This window comes from Sander lucioperca, chromosome 9 (genome assembly GCF_008315115.2).
Source record: "Sander lucioperca isolate FBNREF2018 chromosome 9, SLUC_FBN_1.2, whole genome shotgun sequence".
Taxonomy (NCBI): domain Eukaryota; kingdom Metazoa; phylum Chordata; class Actinopteri; order Perciformes; family Percidae; genus Sander; species Sander lucioperca.
Window position 1 is genome coordinate 20,532,322 of NC_050181.1, and position 15,000 is coordinate 20,547,321.

At 41.0% G+C, this 15,000-nt stretch overlaps 1 protein-coding gene across 1 annotated transcript in view; it reads left to right on the plus strand.

Annotated features, from left to right (window-relative positions):
• LOC116065882 (dynein heavy chain 17, axonemal-like) overlaps positions 1 to 8,664 on the plus strand; it is a 45,296-nt gene extending 36,632 nt beyond the window's left edge. Inside the window, exons 20-22 of the mRNA XM_036004836.1 lie at positions 1,880 to 2,049; positions 2,958 to 3,090; positions 8,572 to 8,664. Coding sequence (XP_035860729.1) covers positions 1,880 to 2,049; positions 2,958 to 3,090; positions 8,572 to 8,577 — 309 coding nt within the window. The 3' untranslated portion in view covers positions 8,578 to 8,664. The remainder of the gene's footprint in view (positions 1 to 1,879; positions 2,050 to 2,957; positions 3,091 to 8,571) is intronic.
• The last annotated feature ends 6,336 nt before the right edge of the window (positions 8,665 to 15,000 follow it).

Consider the following 15,000-nt stretch of genomic DNA (forward strand, 5'->3'; position numbering starts at 1 on the left):
GAGATTTCTCTTGGCACAGCTACCAGAAGACTTCCAACTTTCAGACAGGTTGCTCACGTCACATCTACGTCTTCAAGCTCAGTTGGAGGCTGCTCAGTAACGCTCAGCCATCACCGGGAAAGAGACTTCACTGGTCTCCGTCCAGAGACACGGGACCTGCTGCTCCATTATATATACAGTCTATGGTTCTGACTAGGGCTGAAACGATTCCTCGAATAATTTGATTACAAAAAATCCTCGATGCAAAATGACTTGCCTCGAAGCTTCGTTAAATCAATGTTACCAACGTTGTATGCTGACGGACGGTGTTTCCGCACGGATCATTATTACTGTTGCACACCAGACGCTGCTCAGGCTCAGGCTGCTGCTGGCGAAACCCTCGAGCGTAAATAGTGAGAGGCTAAGAGAAGAGACAGGCTGGAGAAAACGACAGAAAGGGTCCAAAGTTTGGAATCAGTTCAAACGTAATTAAAACGAAAACTCTGTACAGTGTGTCTACTGCAAAATCAAACTAGCTTACCACAATAATAGCACGACGTCAACGCTTCAGCATCTCAACAGAAAACATTGAGTCTAACTTAATCCTCCATTCCACGAACAACAGTAAATCACAGAGTCGTATGGACGATGAAACTACACCAAACACAAACACTACCAAAAACAAAGACAAGAAACTATGTAGTGGTGACTACAATCTGATCTAAAGAGCTGACGCGTTGACTGTCCCTTCGGAAAAACAGCTGATTGTTGCGCACCACTTTCTCTCACTCTCTCCACGGAGAAACAGCTGATCAACGATCTACTAGCAGAAGTGTAACAGAGCTGTGTAGCATTGTAATCAAACATATGAGTATAACTAATATTTACATATAGGCCTATATACAGATCAGTCTCAGGTTGAAACTTGTAGTTCTAAAGTTAAGTTGCTCAACTTAATGTCATGTTTATGTATGTTTAATGTATGTTTAATGTATGTTTATGTATGTTTAATGGATGTTTAACGGATGTTTAACGGATGTTTAACGTATGTTTAACGTATGTTTAACGGATGTTTAACGGATGTTTAACGTATGTTTAACGGATGTTTAACGTATGTTTAACGTATGTTTAACGGATGTTTAACGGATGTTTAACGGATGTTTAATGGATGTTTAACGGATGTTTAACGTATGTTTAACGGATGTTTAACGGATGTTTAACGGATGTTTAATGGATGTTTAATGGATGTTTAACGTATGTTTAATGTATGTTTAATGTATGTTTATGTATGTTTAATGGATGTTTAACGTATGTTTAACGGATGTTTAACGGATGTTTAACGGATGTTTAACGGATGTTTAACGGATGTTTAATGGATGTTTAATGGATGTTTAACGTATGTTTAACGGATGTTTAATGGATGTTTAATGGATGCCTTAGTTTGAGGTTGATGTCATTTAAAAAACAAAATTCTTTAAAAAACAATGTAAAATGGCACTTGAATGCACTTACTATGTTTAGTTTTTTAAGATATGATATTGTAAGCAATGTAGACAATAAAAATGTTGCTTTTTCTGAAAATTTAACCAAACTATTGTTTATTATCGCTCTTCAATAAAACAAAAGTATTTCTTATCCGATTACTCGATTAATCGATGGAATAATCGGTAGAATACTCGATTACTAAAATAATCGATAGCTGCAGCCCTAGTTCTGACCTTGTTTACCTTTTTCTTCTTCCTCTAGTCCGTAGAAAGAGCAACGTCTGTAGCCTTTCCTCATTAGCGCCACCTCTGTTCAGGAGAAGACTGCAGCACCAGCGCGGGTATAAATGGTCACGGCGATCTCATGACTGCGTCTAGTCTATAAGAGCCTTAAGTCTCTTCCTGCTGTGTTTCAGATCGAGTCCCTCGGCAGACGGAGGACAGATGTGACTCAGCTGGATGAGGTGGTCGTTCTGCACAGCTGGCTGCAGGTGGACCTGCGTCCCTTCAGAGACTCGCTGCTGTCCGTCCTCCAGGACTGGAGACACATGTACACACAGTACCTGCTGGGTGCCGTCAGCAACAGGTGACACACCTGAGCTGATCCACACCTTTACACACACACACACACACACACACACAGACACACACACACACACACACACACACACACACAGAGACACACACACACACACACAGAGACACACACACACAGACACACACACACACACACACACACACAGAGACACACACACACACACACACACACACACACACTAAACCTGCATCACATCCTTTTTTTACCCACAGAAAAACTAACCAGTGAAGTCATTCTCATTAAACTGTGTGTGTGTGTGTGTGTGTGTGTGTGTGTGTGTGTGTGTGTGTGTGTGTGTGTGTGTGTGTGTCTCTGTGTGTGTGTGTGTGTGTGTGTGTGTGTGTGTGTGTGTCTCTGTGTGTGTGTGTGTGTGTCTCTGTGTGTGTGTGTGTCTGTGTGCGTGTGTGTGTGTGTGTGTGTCTCTGTGTGTGTGTGTGTCTGTGTGTGTGTGTGTGTGTCTCTGTGTGTGTGTGTGTGTGTGTGTCTGTGTGTGTGTGTGTGTGTGTGTGTGTCTCTGTGTGTGTGTGTGTGTGTGTGTGTGTGTGTGTGTGTGTGTGTGTGTGTGTGTCTCTGTGTCTGTGTGTGTGTGTGTGTGTGTGTGTGTGTGTCTCTCTGTGTCTCTGTGTGTGTGTGTGTGTGTGTGTGTGTGTGTGTGTGTGTGTGTGTCTCTCTGTGTCTCTGTGTGTGTGTGTGTGTGTGTGTGTGTGTGTGTGTGTGTGTGTGTGTGTGTGTGTGTGTGTGTGTGTGTCTCTCTGTGTCTCTGTGTGTGTGTGTGTGTGTGTGTGTGTGTGTGTGTGTGTGTGTGTGTGTGTGTGTGTGTGTCTCTCTGTGTCTCTGTGTGTGTGTGTGTGTGTGTGTGTGTGTGTGTGTGTGTGTGTGTGTGTGTGTGTGTGTAGTCTGAAGCAGGTGACCCAGCGTGGCGAGGATGAAGACTCCTCCTCTTCCTCCAGGTTCCCGCTGACTGAAACCATCCTCCTGCTGGAAGCTGCAGGAGTCGAGCTGCCTGAACACCTGGCGGCTCAGCTGCAGGTAGTGACATCACTCTGACATCACTGTGACATCACCATGACATCACTGTGACATCACCATGACAGCTAAGGCTGTAAATCTCACAAAATCTAGGCTAATATAACAATATGATTTTAAGACTTAAGTCTGCACCACCCCGTCCGCGCTGAACGCAAGAAGCATGAAACCGGTTTTTGGCACGACATCAAGGCCGTTTTTGGGTTCCCCTGAAGCAGAACTAAAAGACTTTCCTCCTCCCCAGTGGATTTCATTAGCACGTTATGTCTCTAACCGTGGATTTCCACAGGATGCAGAACGTCTGCTGAACGGCTGCGTGCTCCGTCGTCCGTCAATACCCACCAGGTCCTGATTTGTTGGGTAACGGCTGCGGCCATGACTGACAGCTGTAGTCACGAGGACCCACGAGATCTCACGAATTCACGTAGAACAGAACCACAAAACCACCAGCAGTTAGTTTCATCCAGAGGAGTAGAGGGGAAACTACTCTGAGCTGTGTTTTCAAGGTGTAGTGCAGGGAGATATGATCCGCCGTGAGCACGCTGGATTTTACTTTGAAAATTAACCAGATTTTTATTTTGTTTCTGTGCTCGACTTCCTGTCCTCCACTATCTGCCGTGTGCTGAGTTGCTGCGGAGCTCTCTGGCGTCCGGCAACAATAGAAGCTCTGGTATCAGCTCCGGAGGTCTGGGACCGCCGGAGCTGGGACGGAGTCGGGACGCAGACGTTCTGCAGTCAGTGGAAACACACACACTGACTTTAATGGAAACCTAATGACTCTGTCGACGTTCCGGAGACGTTCCGGAGACGTTACGCAGACGTTCTGCATCCAGTGGAAATTGCCGGTAAGCTTTCACAGAGGCCCGTAGCTCAACCAATGGCACAGTGCCGTCTTCGGTATTGCTGTATACACTGACAGCCAGCTAAACTCTCTCCTAACATCAAGACTCTGAAGACAGTCGTTCCCACGTCCACAGGTTTAATGACGTTGCAAGGAAAGTGTGAAACTGGAACATACAAAGACAGACTAATCAATTCTATGCTAGCTTTTAACATACAATATAGCCTAATGTTCAGAATGTAATTTCATCAATTCAAACATTTTCCTTCTACCGTTACACCATATAATTCATAACTATTAAACTGAAAAATAAAGTGATTATGCTGTACAAAGACATTTTTGACATGTAAACAATATTACGTTCATTCATACGAGTGTAGCCCGTCCTGTGACTTATAGTTGCCTAGCAACCATGCAACGTTAGTCACAGCACCAACGCCAGCGATCACGGACATCTCTAATATAAACTTAACACAAAATAACACTGACATCAAACTAATGATCTATGAACCTATGTAATTATTTAAAAACAGTGAATGAATACATACCAACGATGCTACTCTAGGCATGAACGTAGCTGTAGTTGGCTTGCTACACTCCAACCATACATCACTGAACCGTTAGCTTGTAGCGGTCGTTTACTTTCTAACTACAGCTCACGCCACATAGCGATTACCAGCTGAGAGTCTTAAAGTGACAGCAACGTAAATAGAGAACTCATTAAGACTAGAGGCAAATGAAGTTCTAACTTTTAACAGCTTATTTATAACAAAACAGGCACACTAGCAATAAGTGTCCCAGAGAGTGCCAGTCTGCGTGCTAAATGACCAAAGTTATTTACGGTAGTTTGATTGATTTTCTCCCCGTCCGCATTACGCGAAGACCCGCCCTACTCTGCCTCTGATTGGCTCGTACTCGTTGCCTTCTTCACAGGATACTGTGAGAAGAAAGGAAATAACTTTGCCTGAGCAGCTCGGTAGATGATGGCAGTTAATGTCGACACAGCACACTGATTAACAACAACATTTAAAATGGTTGCTATCCCGTGTGTTAGAGAGTTGATTATTTATTATCTGCTCTAGCTTTTCCAACGTTTTCCACTCAGATACCAAATGTCACATTTTCTTGAGGGAGGAGCCCTAAAACATATATATATATATATATATATATATATATATATATATATATATATATATATATATATATATATATATATATATATATATTCCCCTAATCGTGCAGGCCTACTATATATATATATATATATATAGTAGGCCTGCACGATTAGGGGAATATATATATATATATATATATATATATATATATATATATATATATATATATAATCGTGCAGGCCTACTATATATATATATAGTGGTATATATTGATGATATGGTCCCAGTGTTTCTTCCTGCTGTTGTTCATCGTGTGGTTGGTCATGTTTCTGTGTTTCAGTGTTGGTCATTTTTCAGTGTTTCTCTGTTTCAGTGTTGGTCATGTTTCAGTGTTTCTGTGTTTCAGTGTTGGTCATGTTTCAGTGTTAGTCATGTTTCAGTGTTGGTCATGTTTCAGTGTTTCTCTGTTTCAGTGTTGGTCATGTTTCAGTGTTGGTCATGTTTCAGTGTTTCTCTTTCAGTGTTGGTCATGTTTCAGTGTTTCTCTGTTTCAGTGTTGGTCATGTTTCAGTGTTTCTGTGTTTCAGTGTTGGTCATGTTTCAGTGTTTCTCTGTTTCAGTGTTGGTCATGTTTCTGTGTTTCTGTGTTTCAGTGTTGGTCATGTTTCAGTGTTTCTCTGTTTCAGTGTTGGTCATGTTTCAGTGTTGGTCATGTTTCAGTGTTGGTCATGTTTCTGTGTTTCAGTGTTGGTGATGTTTCTGTGTTTCAGTGTTTCTGTGTTTCAGTGTTGGTCATGTTTCTGTGTTTCTGTGTTTCAGTGTTGGTCATGTTTCAGTGTTTCTGTGTTTCAGTGTTGGTCATGTTTCAGTGTTGGTCATGTTTCAGTGTTTCTGTGTTTCAGTGTTGGTCATGTTTCAGTGTTGGTCATGTTTCAGTGTTTCTCTGTTTCAGTGTTGGTCATGTTTCAGTGTTGGTCATGTTTCAGTGTTGGTCATGTTTCAGTGTTTCTCTGTTTCAGTGTTGGTCATGTTTCAGTGTTTCTCTGTTTCAGTGTTGGTCATGTTTCTGTGTTTCAGTGTTGGTCATGTTTCAGTGTTTCTCTGTTTCAGTGTTGGTCATGTTTCTGTGTTTCAGTGTTGGTCATGTTTCAGTGTTTCTCTGTTTCAGTGTTGGTCATGTTTCAGTGTTGGTCATGTTTCAGTGTTGGTCATGTTTCTGTGTTTCAGTGTTTCTGTGTTTCAGTGTTGGTCATGTTTCTGTGTTTCTGTGTTTCAGTGTTGGTCATGTTTCAGTGTTAGTCATGTTTCAGTGTTGGTCATGTTTCAGTGTTTCTCTGTTTCAGTGTTGGTCATGTTTCAGTGTTGGTCATGTTTCAGTGTTGGTCATGTTTCAGTGTTGGTCATGTTTCAGTGTTGGTCATGTTTCAGTGTTTCTGTGTTTCAGTGTTGGTCATGTTTCAGTGTTTCTGTGTTTCAGTGTTGGTCATGTTTCAGTGTTTCTGTGTTTCGGTGTTGGTCATGTTTCAGTGTTGGTCATGTTTCTGTGTTTCTGTGTTTCAGTGTTGGTCATGTTTCAGTGTTTCTCTGTTTCAGTGTTTCTCTGTTTCAGTGTTGGTCATGTTTCAGTGTTTCTCTGTTTCAGTGTTGGTCATGTTTCAGTGTTGGTCATGTTTCAGTGTTTCTCTGTTTCAGTGTTGGTCATGTTTCAGTGTTTCTGTGTTTCAGTGTTGGTCATGTTTCAGTGTTTCTCTGTTTCAGTGTTGGTCATGTTTCAGTGTTTCTGTGTTTCAGTGTTGGTCATGTTTCAGTGTTGGTCATGTTTCAGTGTTGGTCATGTTTCAGTGTTGGTCATGTTTCTGTGTTTCAGTGTTGGTCATGTTTCTGTGTTTCTGTGTTTCAGTGTTGGTCATGTTTCAGTGTTTCTCTGTTTCAGTGTTGGTCATGTTTCAGTGTTGGTCATGTTTCAGTGTTGGTCATGTTTCAGTGTTTCTCTGTTTCAGTGTTGGTCATGTTTCAGTGTTTCTGTGTTTCAGTGTTGGTCATGTTTCAGTGTTGGTCATGTTTCAGTGTTGGTCATGTTTCAGTGTTTCTCTGTTTCAGTGTTGGTCATGTTTCAGTGTTGGTCATGTTTCAGTGTTTCTCTGTTTCAGTGTTGGTCATGTTTCAGTGTTGGTCATGTTTCAGTGTTGGTCATGTTTCTGTGTTGGTCATGTTTCAGTGTTGGTCATGTTTCTCTGTTTCAGTGTTGGTCATGTTTCTGTGTTTCAGTGTTGGTCATGTTTCACTGTTTCTGTGTTTCAGTGTTGGTCATGTTTCAGTGTTTCTCTGTTTCATTGTTGGTCATGTTTCTGTGTTTCAGTGTTGGTCATGTTTCAGTGTTGGTCATGTTTCTGTGTTGGTCATGTTTCAGTGTTGGTCATGTTTCAGTGTTTCTGTGTTTCAGTGTTGGTCATGTTTCAGTGTTGGTCATGTTTCAGTGTTTCTGTGTTTCAGTGTTGGTCATGTTTCTGTGTTGGTCATGTTTCAGTGTTTCTCTGTTTCAGTGTTGGTCATGTTTCAGTGTTGGTCATGTTTCAGTGTTTCTCTGTTTCAGTGTTGGTCATGTTTCAGTGTTTCTCCGTTTCAGTGTTGGTCATGTTTCAGTGTTTCTCTGTTTCAGTGTTGGTCATGTTTCAGTGTTGGTCATGTTTCAGTGTTGGTCATGTTTCAGTGTTTCTCTGTTTCAGTGTTGGTCATGTTTCAGTGTTTCTGTGTTTCAGTGTTGGTCATGTTTCAGTGTTGGTCATGTTTCAGTGTTGGTCATGTTTCAGTGTTTCTCTGTTTCAGTGTTGGTCATGTTTCAGTGTTGGTCATGTTTCTGTGTTGGTCATGTTTCAGTGTTGGTCATGTTTCTCTGTTTCAGTGTTGGTCATGTTTCTGTGTTGGTCATGTTTCTGTGTTTCAGTGTTGGTCATGTTTCTGTGTTTCAGTGTTGGTCATGTTTCTGTGTTGGTCATGTTTCTGTGTTTCAGTGTTGGTCATGTTTCAGTGTTGGTCATGTTTCAGTGTTTCTGTGTTTCAGTGCTGGTCATGTTTCAGTGCTGGTCATGTTTCAGTGTTGGTCATGTTTCAGTGTTGGTCATGTTTCAGTGTTTCTGTGTTTCAGTGTTGGTCATGTTTCAGTGTTGGTCATGTTTCTGTGTTTCAGTGTTGGTCATGTTTCAGTGTTGGTCATGTTTCAGTGTTGATCATGTTTCAGTGTTTCTGTGTTTCAGTGTTGGTCATGTTTCTGTGTTTCAGTGTTGGTCATGTTTCAGTGTTTCTGTGTTTCAGTGTTGGTCATGTTTCTGTGTTTCAGTGTTGGTCATGTTTCTGTGTTTCAGTGTTTCAGTGTTGGTCATGTTTCTGTGTTTCAGTGTTGGTCATGTTTCAGTGTTTCTGTGTTTCAGTGTTTCAGTGTTGGTCATGTTTCTGTGTTTCAGTGTTGGTCATGTTTCAGTGTTGGTCATGTTTCAGTGTTGGTCATGTTTCAGTGTTTCTGTGTTTCAGTGCTGAGGACCTGAAGAGGAAACGTGATTCCAGTGTTGACTTTATTTATTGATTATTGTTCAGATTTGAGGATTAAAAGTTGAGTAAATCCTGGCGTGTCGTCTGACTCAAGTCTGTCAAACCTGGAGAATCCTGGGGGGGGGTTGCTATGCATCATGGGAGAATCCTGGGGGGGGGGGGTTGCTATGGATTATGGGTAATTTCCTGAGGGGACAAAGTCTTCACCCAACCACAGTCCGGTCTGAAGAACTGGAGAGAGCTGTAATGGTAACGGGGCAGGAACGTCCTGGTCTTTACAGAAACTGCCTTCATGACGTCTGACGCATCCTGACCAGGGTCCTAAATTAGCATCCTGACCAGGGTCCTAAATTAGCATCCTGACCAGGGTCCTAAATTAGCATCCTGACCAGGGTCCTAAATTAGCATCCTGACCAGGGTCCTAAATTAGCATCCTGACCAGGGTCCTAAATTAGCACAGTTTACCAGCCAAATGCTGGTAAAATATGCAAGTGGCTGGTAGATTAGCTTCACTCACCAGCCAAAGAAACAATGGTAATGTATGGAGTGGTGGTGAAATGTGAACATTGACTGGCTATTTGGCTGGTGGACGAAAAAGTTAATTTTGAACCCTGATTCTGACTATATCCATCTAACAACGTGTTAACAAGCTCACACACCGTCGTTCACAACCCTGAGGAACCAAGCAGTCCGCTAACCGGCAAGTTCCACCGGATGGGTAACGGCTGCAGAACGGCGGCAGAGTCATTAGGTTTCCATTAAAGTCAGTGGGTGTATAATGGGTGTATTTTTGTGTATTGTGTGTATAATGTGTGTATTTCCACTGACTGCAGAACGTCTGCGTCCCTACTCCGTCCTATAGTAGTATATAACAGTACCAGCTCTATATAGTAGTATATAACAGTACCAGCTCTATATAGTAGTATATAACAGTACCAGCTCTATATAGTAGTATATAACAGTACCAGCTCTATATAGTAGTATATAATAGTACCTGCTCTATATAGTAGTATATAACAGTACCAGCTCTATATAGTAGTATATAATAGTACCAGCTCTATATAGTAGTATATAATAGTACCAGCTCTATATAGTAGTATATAATAGTACCTGCTCTATATAGTAGTATATAATAGTACCAGCTCTATATAGTAGTATATAATAGTACCTGCTCTATATAGTAGTATATAATAGTACCTGCTCTATATAGTAGTATATAATAGTACCTGCTCTATATAGTAGTATATAATAGTACCAGCTCTATATAGTAGTATATAACAGTATCAGCTCTATATAGTAGTATATAATAGTACCAGCTCTATATAGTAGTATATAATAGTACCTGCTCTATATAGTAGTATATAATAGTACCAGCTCTATATAGTAGTATATAATAGTATCAGCTCTATATAGTAGTATATAATAGTACCAGCTCTATATAGTAGTATATAATAGTACCTGCTCTATATAGTAGTATATAATAGTACCAGCTCTATATAGTAGTATATAACAGTATCAGCTCTATATAGTAGTATATAACAGTACCAGCTCTATATAGTAGTATATAATAGTACCAGCTCTATATAGTAGTATATAACAGTACCAGCTCTATATAGTAGTATATAACAGTATCAGCTCTATATAGTAGTATATAATAGTATCAGCTCTATATAGTAGTATATAATAGTACCAGCTCTATATAGTAGTATATAATAGTACCTGCTCTATATAGTAGTATATAATAGTACCAGCTCTATATAGTAGTATATAATAGTATCAGCTCTATATAGTAGTATATAATAGTACCAGCTCTATATAGTAGTATATAATAGTACCTGCTCTATATAGTAGTATATAATAGTACCAGCTCTATATAGTAGTATATAATAGTACCTGCTCTATATAGTAGTATATAATAGTACCAGCTCTATATAGTAGTATATAACAGTACCAGCTCTATATAGTAGTATATAATAGTACCTGCTCTATATAGTAGTATATAATAGTACCAGCTCTATATAGTAGTATATAACAGTACCAGCTCTATATAGTAGTATATAATAGTACCAGCTCTATATAGTAGTATATAATAGTACCAGCTCTATATAGTAGTATATAACAGTATCAGCTCTATATAGTAGTATATAATAGTACCAGCTCTATATAGTAGTATATAATAGTACCTGCTCTATATAGTAGTATATAATAGTACCAGCTCTATATAGTAGTATATAATAGTATCAGCTCTATATAGTAGTATATAATAGTACCAGCTCTATATAGTAGTATATAATAGTACCTGCTCTATATAGTAGTATATAATAGTACCAGCTCTATATAGTAGTATATAACAGTATCAGCTCTATATAGTAGTATATAACAGTACCAGCTCTATATAGTAGTATATAATAGTACCAGCTCTATATAGTAGTATATAACAGTACCAGCTCTATATAGTAGTATATAATAGTACCAGCTCTATATAGTAGTATATAATAGTACCAGCTCTATATAGTAGTATATAATAGTACCAGCTCTATATAGTAGTATATAACAGTACCAGCTCTATATAGTAGTATATAATAGTACCAGCTCTATATAGTAGTATATAACAGTACCAGCTCTATATAGTAGTATATAACAGTACCAGCTCTATATAGTAGTATATAATAGTACCAGCTCTATATAGTAGTATATAATAGTACCAGCTCTATATAGTAGTATATAATAGTACCAGCTCTATATAGTAGTATATAACAGTACCAGCTCTATATAGTAGTATATAATAGTACCAGCTCTATATAGTAGTATATAATAGTATTCAGCACACGGCAGATAGTGGAGGACAGGAAGTCGAGCACAGAAACAAAATAAAAATCTGGTTAATGTTCAAAATAAAATCCAGCGTGCTCACGGCGGATCATATTTCCTGCACTACACCTTGAAAACACAGCTCAGAGTAGTTTCCCCTCTACTCCTCTGGATGAAACTAACTGGTGGTGGTTTTGTGGTTCTATTCTACGTGAATTCGTGAGATCTCGTGGGTCGTGACTACAGCTGTCAGTCATGGCTGCAGCCGTTACGCAACAAATCAGGACCTGGTGGGTGTTGATGGACGACGGAGGATTGTTTAAATAGAAACCATAACAGGTGTGTGTGTGTGTGTGTGTGTGTGTGTGTGTGTGTGTGTGTCTGCCTCCTAACGGAGGATGTGCAGAGTTTAAGGGATTATTTAATGTGTTTATAACGCATGATGTGCAGAGATTAAGGGATTATTTTATGTGGTGAGGAAGACAGAACGGACCCAAACGCTAGGCTCAGCAGACAAAACAAGTTTTATTAAAGGAGAGGGAAGAGGAAGGAGTGGGGAGGCGGACGCCAGGGACAGGAGTAAGGGCTCTGGGGCTGGAGTAGGACGAAGAGGGAGACTACTGGGGTAGGATGGTAAGGGACTGCTGAGGGGATAGGATGGTGAGGGAGCTAGCGGGGAATAGGATTGGAGGGAGCTGGGGATGCGCGGAGGAACCGGGACCAAGGGAGCCGAAGAGGAGGCACTGGAGTCCGGGGAAGATGGGAGTCGAGGCGGAGGGTGGCTGGAAGCTGGAACGAAGGCAGGGCAGGAGCAGAGCAGGATGGAGCGGAGAGCCATGGGAGGGGGACCGAATGGTGAAGCCAGCTGACTGGAGGTACGGGAAGCGAGTGGAGAGAATTACTGCAGGGAAGAAACAAAAAGTCAGCGACAGACAAGGACAGGTAAGTACAAAGTTTTCTCAGAGAGCTTGTGTTAGCGTGTCACCAGAATGACTGAAGCAACGATCAAGCGAAGATGATGAGTGGATCCGGGGTCCATATCCTGGGCTTGATAGTAGATGGCTGGCAGGTGTGTACGGTGGGAGAGGTGATGGTGGGATGACGAGCAGGTGTGTGTAGTCAGCTGGCAGGAGGAGGGAAAACACAGAGGACACAGAGAGAGGCAAAACAAACAGAAACTGACAATGGGACTAAAATGGGCCCTAGGAAAACAAAGACTCACAGCCAGCCGACCCCAACCATCACAATCACAATTTAATGTGTTTCTAACAGAGGATGTGCAGAGATTAAGGGATTATTTAATGTGTTTCTAACGGAGGACGTGCAGAGATTAAGGGATTATTTAATGTGTTTCTAACGGAGGACGTGCAGAGATTAAGGGATTATTTAATGTGTTTCTAACGGAGGATGTGCAGAGATTAAGGGATTATTTAATGTGTTTCTAACGGAAGATGTGCAGAGATTAAGGGATTATTTAATGTGTTTCTAACAGAGGATGTGCAGAGATTAAGGGATTATTTAATGTGTTTCTAACGGAGGATGTGCAGAGATTAAGGGATTATTTAATGTGTTTCTAACGGAGGATGTGCAGAGATTAAGGGATTATTTAATGTGTTTCTAATACATGATGTGCAGAGTTTAAGGGATTATTTAATGTGTTTCTGTGTTTCAGGAGCGAGTAACCAAACTGTCTCCCAGAGAACACACTGAAGAGGATCTGAGCCGACTGATGTGACCATAGTCAGTATATATAATGGAGCAGCAGGTCCTGTGTCTCTGGACGGAGACCAGTGAAGTCTCTTTCCCGGTGATGGCTGAGCGTTACTGAGCAGCCTCCAACTGAGCTTGAAGACGTAGATGTGACGTGAGCAACCTGTCTGAAAGTTGGAAGTCTTCTGGTAGCTGTGCCAAGAGAAATCTCAATCATTCCCAATCTAGCAGAGACGGAGAGCGTAGGTATATGTAAGGAGATAACATAGACACAGGCTAATTATTGATCACTAAAATGATAGTTAACATTAGTAATTAAACTTAAACAGCTAATGGAAGTCCAAACTGCCTGAGAGCTTCTCCTGTACTATACGGTAATTCCTCTACTATGAGACAGTAAGTCTCGTGGTTATGACCCAATCGTTAGCCTATTTTTATAAAAACATCTGCTACGGAGCCATAACGTGAGGTACAAGGTAATGGAGCCTTTTATACATTGTCGTGTTTCTTTAGAAATAAACAATGGACAAATAGAGTCTTTAAACTCTTCAGATGTAAAGTTATTCTCTGTCAAAGTGACGTCAGAATGAATGGCAGTCAATGGGATGCTAACGGAGGTGATGGCTTGGTAGCATCAGAATGGCGCCATAGGAGGTTCGCGGTCCGAGGAGAAGCTGACCCTCTTGGTATTGACGGACGGCGTTCCTCAGCGGAGCCGGGCCACAGACGTTCTGCAGTCAGTGGAAATCCGGAGTAAGTTCTGCAGATCTTCATTCTGGATCACGGCTGAAAACTGTAGTTGGCTGTTTTCACACTTGGTCCGTTTCAGCTCTTAATGCAGCCGTGGTTTCAGCCCTCCAAAAGAACTCAGGACTTATTAGTCAGCATTTTGCACATGTGAACGTTACAACAGTCCAACGACAAAACGCAGATATAGTGTTTAAAAACGTTTAGATTCACAATTAATTTTGACCCACGTAGTTGTGCGCCAAACTAAAATGACGGGAAACTGTTCTCAAACTTTAATTACGTGACATTTAAAGCAGAATTTGTCCGATTAACAAACTTTGAGACTCTTGATATTCAGGCTCCTCCAAAGTCCCCAGAATGCATTGCACGGCTGCTTTCATAGAAATGATTGGTTAAAGAAACACGCCGACTTATTGGGACTTTGTCTTATTCACCGTATCCCCCAGAGTTAGATAAGTCCAGACATACCCTGTGCTAAGCTAGGCTAGCTGGAGCCGGTTACCTCCAGGATCTGTGCTAAGCTAGGCTAGCTGGAGCCAGTTACCTCCAGGATCTGTGCTAAGCTAAGCTAGGCTAGCTGGAGCCGGTTACCTCCAGGATTTTTCTACCCAAAATGTGACATTTGTGTCTCCTTCTTTGGACCTAATCCTTCCTTCCTTCCTTCTACTTTTTATAAGTTTCTGGCTTTTTTCTTCTTACGTCAGTGTTTTTGAAGTTTGTGATACTATTTTGACCTGTTCTTGCCTTCCTTCCTTCCTTCTTTCTACCGTCTTTTTCCAACTTTTTGTCTCTTTTACAGTTGTTGTCTCCTGTTCCCACCAGAATTTAAATGTTTCCAGGTCCAAGTCTGTTATTTAGTAAATCTATCTCTGACATACAGCGCTGTACGGTTCCTCTTTATGGAGACTTATAAAGACTTTTTTTCTACCATAAATGATCAGGGTGTTCTTGTCTTACAGAAACTACTCAAGGGAACATTACTGAAACCAGTTTGAGAACCAGTGGTCTAAGCGTTGAAATGACGCCAGCGGACTCGTAGCGTTGAGACACAAAGAACCACAACGACATAAATAAATGATTTATTAGAATTTCTTTCTCTTCAAAAGCGGTCGTTGACACAAAGACTTCCACACGTTCAGA